Raw genomic sequence first — 16,171 nt, forward strand, 5'->3', positions numbered from 1 at the left:
CTCAGGAGGGGCGGGACCTCAGGCAGAGGCCATAGGCCCAATCTACTGCCCCTCGTCTGCAATACCCAAAACCCGCTGGGCTGGATGGGAAGCTGACCAGGTAGTCCCCTGCAGTTAGAGACTAAAAAAAATGAACTGCTGCAGCTCCTGTGGGTCCGGAGGAAACACAATCAAACTGAGGCACGCAGGTATGGCTGACATTTTTATAATAGTGGACTATTGCGTTTCCTGTTTTAGGTGGGAGGAGCTTATCTCTCAGATGCTGCCCTAGAGAAAATATGGCACAACAGTGACATTACCAAGAACTGGACGTCCCTCCAAAATTGATGGAAAAGACGAAAAGATAACTGGCAGCAACATGAAAGGAGCTGCAGGAATATCTGGGAAGTACTGGCTGTGTGGCACATGCGACAACAACCTCCCGTATTCTTTATATGTCTGGGCTATGGGGTGGAGTGGCAGAAGCAAAGAGTTTGCTTACGAATAAAAACATCCAAGCCCGGCTAAATTTTGCAAAAACACATCTGAAGTCTCCAAAAAGTATGTGGGAAAATGTGTTGTGGTCTGAAGAAACCAAGGTTAAACTTTTTGACCATGATTTCCAAAGATCGGTTTGGTGCAAAAACAACACTGCACATCACCAAAAGAACACCATACCCACAGTGAAGCATGGTGGTGGCTGCATCATGCTTTGGAGCTGTTTTTCTTCAGCTGTAACAGGGATCTTAGTGAAAGACAACAAAAAGCATACATCCAAATAAACAAAGGAATGGTTTCACCAGAAGTAGTTTTGGAATGGCCCAGCCAGAGTCCAGGCCTGAATCAGATTAAAAATCTGTGTAATCTGAAGAGGGCTGTGCATAGGAGATATCCTAGGGAATCTGTCACATTTGGAGTGTTTTTGCAAAAAGTGGGCAAATATTGTCAAGTCAAGATGTGACATGCTGATGATGGACTCATACCCAAAAAGACTGTGTGCTGTAATAAAATCAAAAAGGTGCTTCAACAATGTATTTGTTTAAAGGTGTGCACACTTCTACAACCATATTTTACTTTTTTTATTTTTACTTCCTCCACCTAAAAGATTTCAGTTTGTTGTTCAACTGACTTGTACAGTTTATAGGTCACAATGAAGGTTGAAAAAGTTCTGAAATTATTTTAGCTTTGTCTCATTTTTTTTATATCACAGAAACCTGACATTTTAACAGGGGTGTGTAGACTCATTTCCACTGTATATGGAGATCCTGGATATAGGGAAATACTGTACTGAAAAGAGGAGTCAAGTTCGTAGCTAGAAAAGCACAGACAATAGGTAACATGGTCTCAACCAGGCAGTTTATAAGAAGTCCACCCACACAGGATTACACACCATAGCCATGTTTAGGTGTGGTACCACAAGGTGTGCAAGTTGTAGGTATCTGGGTGATCCCCATATTATCACTTTGTGTTCTGATGGTTTGTCTTTTTAAAATCAAACAGCTGTAGAACTGTGGAGTATCAAACATGTGTTATACGCAACATCCAGAACAACGAGATGTCTGAGGACTTTTCTCTCCCATGAGTATGTACATTTACTGCTACTCCCATGAGCATTAAACACAAAAAAAAAAAAAAAAAATGATAATATATATATATATATATATATATATATATATGCTCAAAAAGATTAAATGAACACTTTTTAATCAGAGATTATCATCAAGTCCGTTAAACCCCTGGGATATTGATCTGGTCAGTTAACAGAGGGGATTGTTATTCATTTCAGCTGCTTTGGTGTTAATGAAACTAACAGGTGCACTAGATGGGCAACAATGAGACACTCTCTCCAAAACAATGAATTGTTTTACAGGTGGGGGCCACTGACATTTTTCCCTACTCATTTTTTCACTAGTTTTACATTTGGCTAGGGTTAGTGTCACTACTGGTAGCATGAGGCGATACCTGGATCCTATAGAAGTTGCACAGGTAGTCCAACTCCTCCAGGATGGCAAATCAATACGCACCATTGCCAGAAGGTTTTCTGTGTCTCCCAGCACTCCCAGTCTTAAGAGCATGGAGGAGATTCCAGGAGACAGGCAGTTACTCTAGGAGAGCTGGACAGGGCCATAGAAGGTCCTTAACCCATCAGCAGGACCAGCATCTGCTCCTTTGTGCAAGGAGGAACAGAATGAGCCCTACAAAATGATCTCCAGCAGCCCACTGGGATGAAAGCTTCTGACCTAACAATCAGAAACATACTTTACAAGAGTGGTTGAGGGCCTGATGTCCTCTACTCTGCCCTGTGCTCACTGCTCGGCACTGTGGTGCTTGACTGGAATTTTCCATTGAACATCAGAATTGGCACCCTGTGCTTTTTACAGATAAGAGCAGGTTCACCCTGAGCACATGTTACAGACGTTAAGTCTGGAGAAGCCGTTGAGAACGTTATGCTGCCTGTAACATCCTTCAGCATGACCTGTTTGATAATGAGTCAGTGATGGTCTGTGGATGCATATCAATGGAGGGATGAACAGACCTCTACAGGCTAGACAATGGCACCCTGACTGCCATTAGCTATCGGAATTAACTCATTGGACCAATTGCCAGTCCCTACGCTGGTGCAATGGGTCCTGGGTTCCTCCTTGTGCACGACAATGCCCGGCCCCATGCAGCCAGTTCCTGGAGGGTGATACCCCAGGACACCATCCGTTGTCTCATTAGGAGTATGCCCCGACATTGTCAAGCATGCATGCAAGCAAGTGGGGGCCATACAAACTACGGAGTACCATCTTGAGTTATTGCAATGAGATTTCAGCAAAACGGACTAGGCTGCTGCATCATTTTTTTACTTTAATTTTTGGGGTGTCTTTGAATTCAGCCCTCTGCAGGGTGATAATTTTCATTTCCATCAAACGATGTGGCATCGTGGTGTGTGTGTATATACACACACTATACATACACAGTATACATGCATAAACATGCATACATATCTATCCCAAAACAATGAATAACTAAACTGAAAACTTTTTTTCAAGGCTGCCTAAAACAAAGATCACCTCTCTGTCGTCGTGTCGGCTTGTCCTTCAGCCGGGGCCTCTTTTTCTGGCTCATAGGCTATAGTGGACATTGTTGAGGTGGTGTCTGCTTTTGCAATGGTAACCTCTATAGCCTTCGAGACATCCTCGCCACAGTGTGGGCAGTAGCTGGCATTGTTGACTTGAGTGGCACAAGCTTTGTGGAAGCGGTGGGAAATGCTGGTTTCTGGTTGGCACTCCATGAATGTGCCCTATGAAAAAACAGAACATATTATAAAAAGATCCACGTGCACCACGCCTTTCATGTACATCCACCTATTATCTGTCAACAATGACCTATACACATTAAAACCACATGTTTAGGTATACAGATGTAAAAAGCTATTAGACTTCATTCTCTGATTCAGCTTCTCAGAAGAAGTTCAGTACTAGTAACACTAAGTCCCATGATGCATTCTTAATTTTTATGGAGAATTTTCTCATAATTCCTACCTCCAAATTTACCTTTTTTTTGCCTATGCAGGATAGATCAAAAGGTTTGCTTTTACCATTTCACGTCCAGGGCAAATTTGTTTTAATTTTTCAAACATTAAAATCAGCATTTTATGCTAGAAAATTACTTAGAACTAGGGATCGACTGATTATCGGCAAAGCTGATATATCGAGGGCCGATCTGCACTTTCCCCGATATATTGGAATCGGCCCCTGAGGTTACCGATATTGCCGATATTTCGGGAAAGTGCATGTACCGGAGTGATGCCTACAGCTAGAGGCATCACCCCGGTACCGGAGTCTATAGCCGACAGTCGTCAGTCTTGTAATGACAACCGATGCGGCTGAGAAGCCGCTCGGCTGTCATTACAAGGTGCGGCTGAGAAGCCGCTCGGCTGTCATTACAAGGTGCGGGAGGGGACATCCCCCCCTCTTGCCGCCTTCCGCGGCTCGCCCGGGTCTCCCGTCCCACCTGGAGACCTGGGCAACCATCATGCACAGCCGCCAAAGAGAAGACCCGATTAAAGCCGCATTCAGCTCTGATCAGGTCTCCATGTAAAAACCTGGAAGTGATGTCATGACATCACTTCCGGGTACTCGGCGCCAAATTCAAAAAAAATTACAGCATTCAAAACAGCCAAGATTGGCGTTTTGAAAGCTTTTTAAGTGCAGGAGGGGTTTGGGGTCTTTCAGACCCCCAGATCCCTCCACAAAAATACCTGTCAAAAAAAAAAAAAATTTTAATGTACGAAAATATTTGCCCATATCGGCCGATACCGATATCTGATGACCAAAATATCAGTATCGGTAATAAAAAAAATGATATTGGTCGAGCACTACTTAGAACCCCAAACAATTATAAGCTTTCTAAAAGCAGAAGTCCTGAAGAATAAAAATGGGATTTTTGACTTACCGTAAAACCCATTTCTCTGATGTTCATTGATGGACACAGCTCCTTATCTTCTTGACCATTGGGTTATACTGCCCCCTACAGGAGTAGCAGGAGTAGGACACTAAGCAGGAAAATGCTTTACTATGCCTAGCCAAGCAGTGTCAGAAGAAAGCAAACAGAGGTGGGTGCTGTGTCCGTCAATGAACATCAGAGAAATGGAATTTACGGTAAGTCAAAAATCCCATTTTCTCGATTGTTCATTGACGGACACCGCTCTTTATCTTCTTGACTATTGGGAAGTCCCAAAGCAGTGTCAAACGTGAGGGGTGGGAACCGCAAGAAAAAATTCCCAAGGCTAAACCAAAGCCAACCAGGTAGCATGGAGCTCAACCATAAACAAATGGAGCTCACCTGAAAAACAATACACTCTCAGAGGACCAGGTCCTCTAAACAGCAGCCTGCAAAACCTTGTGGCCAAAAGAGGCATCCGCAGATGCCAACACATCCACCTTAAAAAAACTTTGTGAAAGTGTGCACAGAGGATCCGGTGGCCGCCTTGCAAACCTGCAGCACTGACGCCCGATGATGGAAGGCCCAGGAGGCACTAAGCAGCTGAGTAGAGTGTGCCTAAACAGGGAAAGGAGGAACCTGACCCTTAATGGAATAGGCCTGAATCACCATCTGTCTGATCCATCTGGAGCATGCCGCAGCATGAGTCTGACTTCCTAAAAGACTCCGTAGCTGCCAGGTACACCCAGATTCCCCGAACCACATCCAAGAAATACAAGGCAATTTCCTTAGGATGTTCAGGCCTGGGACATAGGAAAGGCAACACAATGTCTTCATTCAAATAAAAATCAGACGACCTTGGAAGGAACGACAGACAGGGACGAAGAACCCCCTTATCTCTGTGAACCACCGGGTAAGGTGAACGGACAAGACAACGCCGCCAGCTCCAACAACCTTGCGCGCAGCAGTAATAGCCACCAAAAAGGCCACCTTCTGGGAAAATATAAGCAGGGGAACCTCCCAAATATTTTCTAAGGGAGGTTCCTGGAGAACGGACAACCAAATTGAGGTCCCACAGCAGCAATGGAGACCGCACTGGAGGAGCCAAGTGTCGAACTCCCTGGATAAAAAGGTACGCACCAAGGAATGTGTGGCCAATGGAGAGAACCGTCAAGGCCGAAACCTGGACCTAATGGTACCCAAGGCCAAGCTCTGCTCAACCAATTGGAGGAAAAGGTGGAACCCCAAGAGACTCACACCACGCAATGTACGTCTTCCAAGTACGATGGTAGATCTTCCTAGAGGTAGATTTTCTAGCCTTTAACAGTGTAGGAATCACCGATTCAGATAAACCTCTATCCTTCAGCACCTGGCTTTAAACAGCCAAGCCGTGTAAGCCAGCGGCTGTAAATCAGGATGAGAGATTGCCCCTTGGGACAGCAGACCTTCCCTGAGAGGAAGTCTCCAAGGAGCATCGACGACCAGCCATACCAGGTCACGTACCAAGACGTGCGAGACCAGTCTGGAGCCACTAGAAAGCATCTGTGGCATCAGCCAGAGGATCCCGAGGCCATGCCACAAATCTCTGTACCTTCCTTGAAATGTGTACAGCAGAGAGGGCTGGAACTAATCGGTCTGCCCACCTTCACTCCGCCTGACAATTCTTGTGCCCCCCTTGGTGACTGACATAGACCACGGCCGTGCCATTGTCCAAATAAATTCATACCGGACATCCCTGAAGATGAATTGTCCAATGCTCCAAAGTCTGATGCTTGGAGTTCCAGTACCTTAATTGGCAGTCTGGACTCTTCTTGACTCTCCAGAGTCCAGACCCCCTGAGCACAATCTGTGCGGAGGACGCCTCCCCACCTGGACAGGCTGGCATCCGTGGTGATAATCGTCCAGTACAGGGGGAAAAATAATATTCCCTGTTGAATTGCCGGAGAAGGAAGCCACCTCTAGAGACTGTGGATTCTTGTCCCATTTCACTAGAAACTTTTCCAGAGATCTTTTTGTGGAACTGTGCAAAACAGAACCGCCTTGAAGGTAGACACCATCAGGCCCAGCACTCGCATGTAAGCCCAGAGGGATCACCGTCTGCTGGACAACAGAAGCCGAATTGCCTCCTGCAATGTATGGAATTTTTCCAGAGGAAGACACGGATCATCTAGTTTTGTGAACGAACCAGAGCAGACTTCTGAAGCATCAGAACCCAACTGAACTCCCTCAGAGTTCGCAGAGTAATCTCCAAGTTGTCCATCAGAGCAGTCGGAAGCTCCACTCGCAGATGATCGTCCAGGTACCCCAGTACCACGATCCTCCACTGACGCAACATTAAAATGTAAAGGTAGGCATCCTTGATGAAGATAGAAGCGAGAAAATCCCCCTGTAGGGATGCCACTTCTCTGCGAATGTTTTCCATTCGGAACGTCTGTAGCCGTACAAAGCAGTTTAGCGCCTTGAGGTCCAGAATTGGACGTATCTTGCATTCTTTCCTGGGAATTGTAAAGAGGTTTGAGTAAAACCCCCGAAAACGTTCTGGAGTCGGTACCGGAACAATAGCCCTTGAAGTAACAAATCTTGCACTGTCCCAAAGAGACCCCGTAAGTGATCTGGGGACAAGTGCAGGTTTGAAGGGGAGAACCTTTGCAAAGGATAAGACCGAAACTCGATCTTTTATTCAAACCAAATTACCTTGTGGACCGACTTGCCCTGTACAAGGGATGTCCACGAATCTGAAAACCAGCGAAGACATCCCCCCCACCCCAGATACGGGGGAGGGTGCCCCTTCATGCAGAGGAAGCCTTGTCCGCAGATCTGGAAGAGCCCGATTATGGCTTGCCAGACCAGGTCCTCCTGGAACCTCTGGAGGAGGCCCTGAAGGGCTTTGATCCCTTGTCTTGAGGCGCTAAAGGAGCGAAAAGGCCTGTTCTGAGCCAAGAAGAATGGCCCATGTCTACAAAGGGGCTCCTTGCCCTTGGTAGACTGAGGAAGAAGAGTAATCCCCCCCCCCCTGTGAGCCCCTAATGATTTCATCCAAGGAAGCTTCAAACATGATCTCCCCTACAAAGGGGAGATCAGATAAGGCCTTGAGGGTCCCAGGGAAGGGCCCACATCCACCCGAAAACCCTCCAGGGGAAGAGGGAGGTCAGCTACTTACCATGCCAGGAACAGGGTGGGCACCGCTCCTGACAGACCACTGCTCCATCGGAATGGGGGGGCTGTTGGCCAGGAGGAACGCTGCCACTTAGGCCGAGTCCTCATGAAAAGTTTAACTTGCAGGCCAGCCCCCATCCAGTGGGGCTATGTCGCAGCCGACCTAAAGCAGAACTGAGGCCTGCGCGCGCGATCGCTGGCCAAACTGGGGGGAACCTTTGGATCTAGATTATTCAGTTTGTCGCCAAGTCCGGCAGCTGATTGTAGTTTCTCACAGGAACAAGATAACAAAGATAGAAAAAGTTCCATTTAAAAAGGTAAAAATTGCCAGGACCAGAGATCCCAGCATGGAACTAGGTCCTTACTCCTGACTAGGCAGAAAAAAACAATGAGTGCCAATAGCTTAGAGTGGGAGTATAGCCCATGGGACTGCCCCATAGGCGTAGTCAAGCTTTTTTCCTGCCTACGGTCCTACTCCTGTAGGGGGCAGTATAACCCAATGGTCAAGAAGATAAGGAGCTGTGAACGAAAGGGAAGTGGTGGCAACTGCAATTTTTTAGGTCACACAATATATAGATATAACAAAATGTATTCAATTTTTTAACAAATAAAAAAGGTAGTAACTAAAAGAAGCTCATGCTTAGAGTTTGCATACAAAATGTCTCAAATTGGGCTTACAGATGCTTTCTTACACCATCAAAAAATGCACTTCATTCTTGCCCTCCCTGACACTGGATTACTCTACTGTTAGATGTTTTAGCTGGCTGGAACAGGAACTTACGGCAGTGCAGAAATATCCACACCCAGGACAACACTGGTGTTTGACCATCTTCCCCCGGTGGTCTTCACACAACACCAAGTGTCGAACCTTGTTCGATGGTCTCATTACTTCATGCTTTACCACCTCTCTCACACACCGGCTCAGCTGCAAAACAAAGAGTGCATTTCCATTATAGTTGAGCACCCACGGATGACGTGTTCTTAAAAGGTGCAAACAGGATGGAGTTCAGACTTGATCGGATTACAACGGCTGCAAAAATGCTTTACGTTGGTGGCACCCTATGTTGTAAAGTCAGAGTTAAGATAACCTAGGGTTATCCTCTTAAAAAAAAAAAACAGCAATAGTTATGTCCATATTTACTTAAATTAAAAAAAAAAAAAAAAAAAAAACTTTGCACACATTTGAGCGAACAGGTCACAACTTGTCTAACGCAATATTCCCAGTGAGGTCAGTTAACGGGTCATTCTTCTTAAATTTAAAAATTAAATTTTCAGTTTGGGCTAACTATAGAAGGATCCCCTGTAGTTGAGCTACAGACTAACTATAATCCAACAGAGGGTAGGTGACTATAAAATTCTTGTCATCAACACCCTGAAAAATCTCTTGTATAGATGTAAAAAAATAAAAAGAAAAGTTAATATTCATGCAAGTATGGTAATGAGAAATAGGTTGTTTGAATGTATTAAATGGGAATAATCTGTCAAAAATATGAGCTACTGTAAAGAGATGACAAAAATATTTTGGTTTATTTAAAGTTTGATTTTTTTCTTATTCTCACTATGTCATTTTCCTTTTCCTCCTTTCACTCATGTTCTCTTTCCTGGCGGCCAGTGAGGCATGCACTGTTGTGGAAAAAAGTGGGATGGATGTGCTGTGAGAGCAGGAAGTGGTTGCTAGTTAGGACGTTATGGGCAATAAGCTGGTAGTGATGAGGGTGTACTGGGAGTGGGAGTGGCTGCATATTTCTGAGAAGGGTGAGAAGTGGGCATGGAGAAATGACGGACACCTGCTTTAAGTGAGAATAGTGGAGATGTGCGGATACTCGCTTTCTGTGTAGGTTGGGGATGGGAGGGGACAATGGTCTGCTACATTCAGCAAATTCAACACCCTTCAGCACCACCATCCTAAGTGTAAGATAGATGTGCTAAAGATCTTTTGTGAGGAGGTGGTGCTGCTCACATCCCTTAGTTCCAGTGCTGTAATCTCTACCTCTCCTGCTCATGGGTAGTGGAGACAGGATTTGCTGTGGAATGGCTGAGACAGGAGCCAGGATCAAACAGCTGGAGGGGAGGAAATGAGGGAGAGAGGAGCTCAGTGGAAGGAAGCATTCTCTGAGTAACATATGCAGATGCTGCATTAAATTAAACTGTTACAGTCCAGCAGTTTCGTGCAATACGGAAACACATTGTGTAACCAGACACCCTGGAATCGCAGCCAATCCGTAGAATAGTAGAATAGGATATGGTCATGTGACAATATTAGCACATAGATGAGGCTTCAAAGTGTCTGGCTGGTTAGAGGTTGGTCACCATACACTCAGGGAAATGAGGGTCCGTGGCTGTTTAATTCACTACAGCTGTCATTTCTCAGCTAAGAGTTTGCCAGTACCTGGCCTGTGAGGAGGGGGGGGGGGTTACTTGGCACACAGCGAGAGAGAGTGACACTTGGCACACAGAAACATTGTTGGGTAAAGCCAATTCTACCAGCTGCCCAATGAAGATCTTTTTGGATGAATAAAGTCAACTTGTGATTTGCTCAAAGCAACAGGATCCATTAAAGTGCAAGTTTACTTTTAGGGAGCTTGTACCATAACTTTAAATGCCTACCCCTTCTGTGTGCAGCCTGCTATGCTAAATACTTGCCTTTCTTCCTGTTCCTGCTGGGTGCCACACAGCCTGTCTACCAAAAGCATTCACTCTAGAATGTGCACACACCAGATGGCTGAATAAAGTTCAGCCATAAAAATGACTGGGGGGGGGGGGGGGGGGGCGCAAACAGAAAAATGTAATAGGCATTGCTTTGCAGTAAAAAAAACGCGGCAAAAAATTGCATGACTGAGGTCACAAAAGTGTGAAAGGGGCCTTCAGTAATCAAAGTATAGTGTGCCCCCTTCAATGCAGAGTGACCACAGCATGCCCCCATCAATGCAGAGTGATCACAGCGTGCCCCCATCAATGCAGAGTGATCACAGCGTGCCCCCATCAATGCAGAGTGACCACAGCGTGCCCCCATCAATGCAAAGTGACCACAGCGTGCCCCCATCAATGCAAAGTGACCACAGCGTGCCCCCCATCAATGCAGAGTGACCACAGCGTGCCCCCTTCAATGCAGAGTGACCACGGCGTGCAGAGTGACCAGTGCACTTACCTGATGCAGAGGCGGCTTCTCCTCAGTCCTCTGCGTCTCCCGAGTCCTCCTCCTTGGCCAATGGCAAAGGTTCACCTTTCGGCCAATCAGGAAACGGGTCTCGGACCAGCTTCCTGATTGGCCAGGAGGAGGATCCGTGTGACAATAGCGAATATTCATTCGCTATTGTCACACAATGGGTGGGCTCAGAGAGCACTGCTTCCGGGTCCACCCTTTTCTGAAGCCCATTAGAGCCTCTGGCTCTAATCACGTGCTTCAGAAGAAAAATAAACCCCATTGAACTCCATGCGTTTGGCACCCCTGCATGTAGATTAGGGGGCCAGACGAATGGATAGGGGGGGGCGGCGCCCCCAACGCACCAGCCGCCACTGTTAGAAAGGTTGTGTGATGCTGAGTAGAACCCCACAGTTGAGATCCTGGAAGGAGGGAGGAAGGTAGGCATTTAACATAGCAGAAGCAGGCTGCATACAGGGGAGTGGTCAAGTATAGTATAACTTTACTAAAAATGAACTAGAACTTTGTCCTCTGTTTATACACTCTTCATTACTCTTGCGCTCTTCACCTGCCTGAGCAAAATAACAAATCGAATGCATTCAAGCAATGTGGCACGTGTCAGAGATTAAGCAGGACTAAGAATGGTCTTCTCCTTCCTCACAGAATGGGTTGCCTGAGCAGCCAATTGCCAGGCCTGAGAGCGGTCATATGGGGTGAGGGAACAGACCTTAGCACAGCATAATCTCAGACAGGACCAACGTGAGGCTTATAGTAGACATGCTCAGCCAAATGGAGTGGCTGATGAGACGTGAGTATAGGAAAGTCAAGGGTCATGCTGAGCATTGAAGAGAAGCCTCTGCATTAGCCTACATGAGAAAAACATAGGTTTACATTATCCTTGAAAGTCTTGGAAAGGTTAGGCTTTTAGGAATGGGTCTATCAAAAAAGAACTAACCAAATGATAAAAAACTCTACCCTATGAAGTCCCTGACTTCTCACCTCCTGGTCAGAGCTCTCGACAGCCATGCATCGATCTCCAGCTTTTGCCATCAATTCATCCTCTTCTGGGGTCTCCATCCGGCAGCTACAAAGGGGAATTCCTTGAAGCCCATCCACCTCCATATTGTCAGACCCATTGGGAAGACCTTCAAAAGGGAAAGAAATTAGTTTCTAAATAAACAATATAAATGTGGAGAATTTCCTGCATACACACTTACAGCTTTGATAGTGGTCCATTCGTGAGACCACTTCCAACACTACTATGGTTTAGCACCATTGATTATGGGGCCACTTTACACTAGAATTAACTTGGAAACACTAGGCTGAACAGCTCAATACACATCAGGCATATGTAAAGGATGTCACAAGCTTTTCACAGCTTCCTTGTGGCCCTTACATCATCCTTCAGTCTCCTGTCTGTTGAACAAAGATTTTAATTTTAGTGCTGGCTGTAATTTTAAACAGGTTTTTAACATACAGGCAACTGGGAAGAATCCTAGTGGAGAAAAAAAAGTCAGGATGGACTGGGGAAAAAAAGTTCTTTTTGCACGAGTGCTCTAGGCACCAAAGGAGCTCATGAATAAGCCCATAAGACTCCACAGATAACAGTGATATCAATTCTGGGTGTCTGAAACGAACAGTTTTTCTGCGTAAAGCAAACTGACGCTTTCAAAGCGTCAAAAGAACAATTGTGACAGTCTGTTTTTCCCAAGAGCCGCCAAAGAGTTTCCTCCGTTACCATACTGCAAAAGAAGTATGAAATTAAGGACGCAGTTGGTTCCTATGGTGACATCCAGATACTCTAAAGCAATTATTCTCTTATTAAGATAAATGCCACAATCTGTAGTTTCAAGTTTACTTTTATTCGGTTGACTAATCATTGCATAGAAAAGCAGCAGACAGTTCTCAGATTTTCTTTTCTTTTTTTATCTAAAACTTTATGAAGATCACATATAACTGAGAAAGTCCCAAAACTGCTTCATGGGCATATATCCTATGGTTTCAGTAACAGTTTGGTGAATGGAGGATTGTTCAGTGGTCATATTGTAGGTTTACTAGAATGACAACTTTTTAGTCTGATCACACGCCAATTTTATATCAATCATTTCATTTTCAATCAGAATTTTCACTTTTGTTCTCAAGTATTTTTTTCTCTTTTGCCACACATGCATACATTTGCTTTTTTTCGGATTAACATAGTACTTCTGGAACCAAATGCTTTTTCTTGGTAAAACAAAAAAAAATATGAGGAAAAAAAAAAAAAAAAAGACTTCGTTCCAGGGACCATATATGCATTAACCCTCCTGTTAACCATCAAAAATGATTAATTCTGCCAATCGTTGCCTTTTTGATTAATAAAAAAAAAAAAAAAAAAAACGATGAGCAGGTTGGGACAGCCGTTTTGTAGTGTGAACCAACACACATCTGTTAATGAAGAGTGAGCACAAATAACTGCAAGGTGTGCTGAGACTTGTAGTTCTGGAGCAACAAAGTTCTGCATTACTAAAGTATTAAATGCAAGCTGCAAACTGTAAGTACGCATTGAGCTTGTTACTATGTACATTCCCAGCAAACACCACTGGGAATACAGCAAAAAGAGCAGACTAAGAGGATTCCATTAAGAGGACAGAACAGAATGTCACGTAATACATGTAGCACAACCATCAGAAATTCACTACAGAAGGAAAAAATTTAGCAGCAATTAAAAGAGCATTCAATTAAAGACAATTTGCAGTCAATTTCCATGATGTTGGATAAGGTCTACTTGACATTTTTGTTCAAATGTAAACTGCAGAATTCCATGTGTTGAAATGTATACTTCCAGGAGCATTATTTATTTGCCTTTCCAATTATCACTGCATTAGAGAAGTGTACTTTTGGCTCAGATCACACAGACTGCAATGGCAAGTAAGCGCCACAATACAGCCTTGCCTTTGAGGCCAAAGTAAGCCAATATCTAAGGAGGATAATTAGTCTTGTTGCAGGAATTAAGCAAAAAAAAAAAAACTGCTATAATATATACAACTTTAACTCCAAAAAAGTTAGGACGCTGTGTAAAATCTACAAAAAAACAACACAATGATTTAAAAATCTCAAACCCATCTTTTATTCACAATAGAAAACATATCAAATGTTTAAAATGTAAAAATCAGTAATTTTGAATTTGATGGCATTAAAAAGGTCTCAAAAACGTTGACAGGGCCATGTTTACTACGGTGCAGCATCCCCGCAAACATCTGGTGTATGAGAAGACCAGTTGCTGGAAATTTGGGAGAGAAATGTTGTTCTATTCTTGCCTGAATCAGGATTCTGAAACAGGATGCAGTTTAGCATACTCCTGCTGAATTACTGTTTGCAAGGCCTTCCCTGAAAAAAAAAACATCTGGATGGGAGCATATGCTGCTCTAAAACCTTTTTATATCTTTCAGCATTAATGATGCTTTTCCAGATGTGCAATTTGCTCATTCCATACGAACTAAGGCACCCTCATACCATCGGAGATGCAGGCTTTTGAACTGAGCTCTAACAAGCCAAAAGATCCCACTCCTCTTTAGTACAGAGGACGCGGCACCCTTAAGTGCCAAAAAGAATGTCAAGTTTCAATTCTTTTGAACACAGAACAGTTTTCCACTTTGCAACAGACCATTTTAAATTAGCTTTCTGACAGTGGAGTTTCTGTATTATGTACAGATAAGGCTGCTTCTTTGCATGCTAGAGCTTGTAGTGGAAATGTTATTAATATTTGTGTGGACACTTTTCAGGAAGTGTTTTATTTAAAATTGCCATTATGTCTACCAGTGTTGGTTTACCGGTATCCACTATGCACAGCGAATATGGCTTTATCTGGCATTGAGGAAAGACTGTTCGTTGTGGAAACCTTCCATTAAATGGAGACTGCATACCACTCGCCTGATCTCCCGAATGGTGGGCGCTCCGAGCAGCTACCGCTGGAGCGAACGCCGGTCCGGATCTATGGCAGTGAGATGCGAACTCCACCGCACAAATGTATATCAACCAGCCGGGGCCCCGGTATGAACTGGCGAAGATATGTTTGTGATGTGGAATTATTATGGATTTGATAATTATTTTGCCCTTTTGCTGGAATAATGGGTGGTAGCTTTCGATTATGCTTAATCCGCATGATTGAAAAACTGCTGCCATTTCCTTTTGCAGATATAGTCTCATTTACTGGAAAAATAACATAATCACTATCAAATATGGTTTGTGTGAACTACATTATATAGGATTTACTCTAACAGATGACGGGAGTGCAAGCTTATGAATTAATGTGGCCGAGTCCATAAGAGTCTACGATAGGGTTTGGAAGCCATTTCAGCAATAGTGCATTGTTTCGCTTTCACTTGACAGTCGGGGACTCTTGCACACGGTCAGGCTTGTCAATAAGCATACACTCCCCTTTCCTATTGTACTTTTAAAAGTATGCATGTCTGTTATTGGTTGTGTTGACCCCACCTCCCCTTCTAAACCCCCTTTTGTTCTCAGACTATAAAATAAACAAGAGTGCTGCCATGGGCAGGGCTGCTTCTATGGACATCGACTGTGATTTCTGGAAATATTCCCGAGCCCATGCAGTGATGTCTATCATAAAATCATGCCTGTTTAAATGCAATGACATCTGAAGGCCCCAAGATCACAGGCATCCAATATTTCTTTTCAGCCTTGTCCCTTTGCGCACAGATTTTCCAAATCTTAGGATAATATGTACTGTAGATAATGATATAAAGTCTTTGCAATTTTACATTGAGGAACATTATTCTGAAATAGTTTGACAATTTTTAGATGCAAGATTGGTGAACTTCTGCCCATCTTTACTTCTGAGACACTCTGAGCCTCCAAGATGCTCTTTTTTTACCCAACCATGTTACTGACCTGTTGCCAAATGTTCTTCCAGCTTTTCCTTGTAGTACCATGTATTTTGGCAGCTTTTTGTTGCCCTGTCCCAACTAAGACATGTTGCTGCCATCAATTTCAAAATTACTTTTTTTTTCTAAATGATACATTTTCTAAGTTTATTTGATGTGTTTTCTTGTGTGAACAAAATATGCATTCTGTTTTTATGTAGATTTTATAAAACTTGTCCCAACTTGTTTGGAATTGGGGTTGTACAACTACCACATATATAAAATTATATGTTAATAAAATGTCTTTTCTTTTTTAATTTGAAGCCAACTAACATAAGTATAAAAAAAATTCAAACATGAAGACACAACTAGTAGATAGGATCCCCTGATCTGCAATTCGCTGCCTCTACCAGGTGTCTGAGGTCCAATTACAATTACAGGGCTGCTTTTGCTTGTGATAGTTAACCCCTAATGCACAGTTCTTATGTGTTCTGCAGTTCTAGTTTGTTTCTGGTTTAAGTATGCAAATTAAGGGAATACCAGGAATAAAATGCTTCTTAGAACGTTAGGAATGATCATGTGGTTATAAAGGCAGAACATCCAA

The 16,171-nt window shown here is 43.8% G+C and overlaps 1 protein-coding gene across 1 annotated transcript in view; it reads right to left on the minus strand.

The window, feature by feature from the left end:
- EHMT1 (euchromatic histone lysine methyltransferase 1) overlaps window positions 1-16,171 on the minus strand; it is a 250,480-nt gene that overhangs the window by 94,261 nt on the left and 140,048 nt on the right. Inside the window, exons 10-12 of the mRNA XM_082263745.1 lie at window positions 11,705-11,850; window positions 8,345-8,488; window positions 3,036-3,265 (exon numbers count right to left, since the gene is read on the minus strand). Coding sequence (XP_082119871.1) covers window positions 3,036-3,265; window positions 8,345-8,488; window positions 11,705-11,850 — 520 coding nt within the window. The remainder of the gene's footprint in view (window positions 1-3,035; window positions 3,266-8,344; window positions 8,489-11,704; window positions 11,851-16,171) is intronic.

The sequence above is a fragment of the Pelophylax lessonae genome (genome assembly GCF_965119305.1).
Source record: "Pelophylax lessonae genome assembly, chromosome: 7".
NCBI classification, from domain to species: domain Eukaryota; kingdom Metazoa; phylum Chordata; class Amphibia; order Anura; family Ranidae; genus Pelophylax; species Pelophylax lessonae.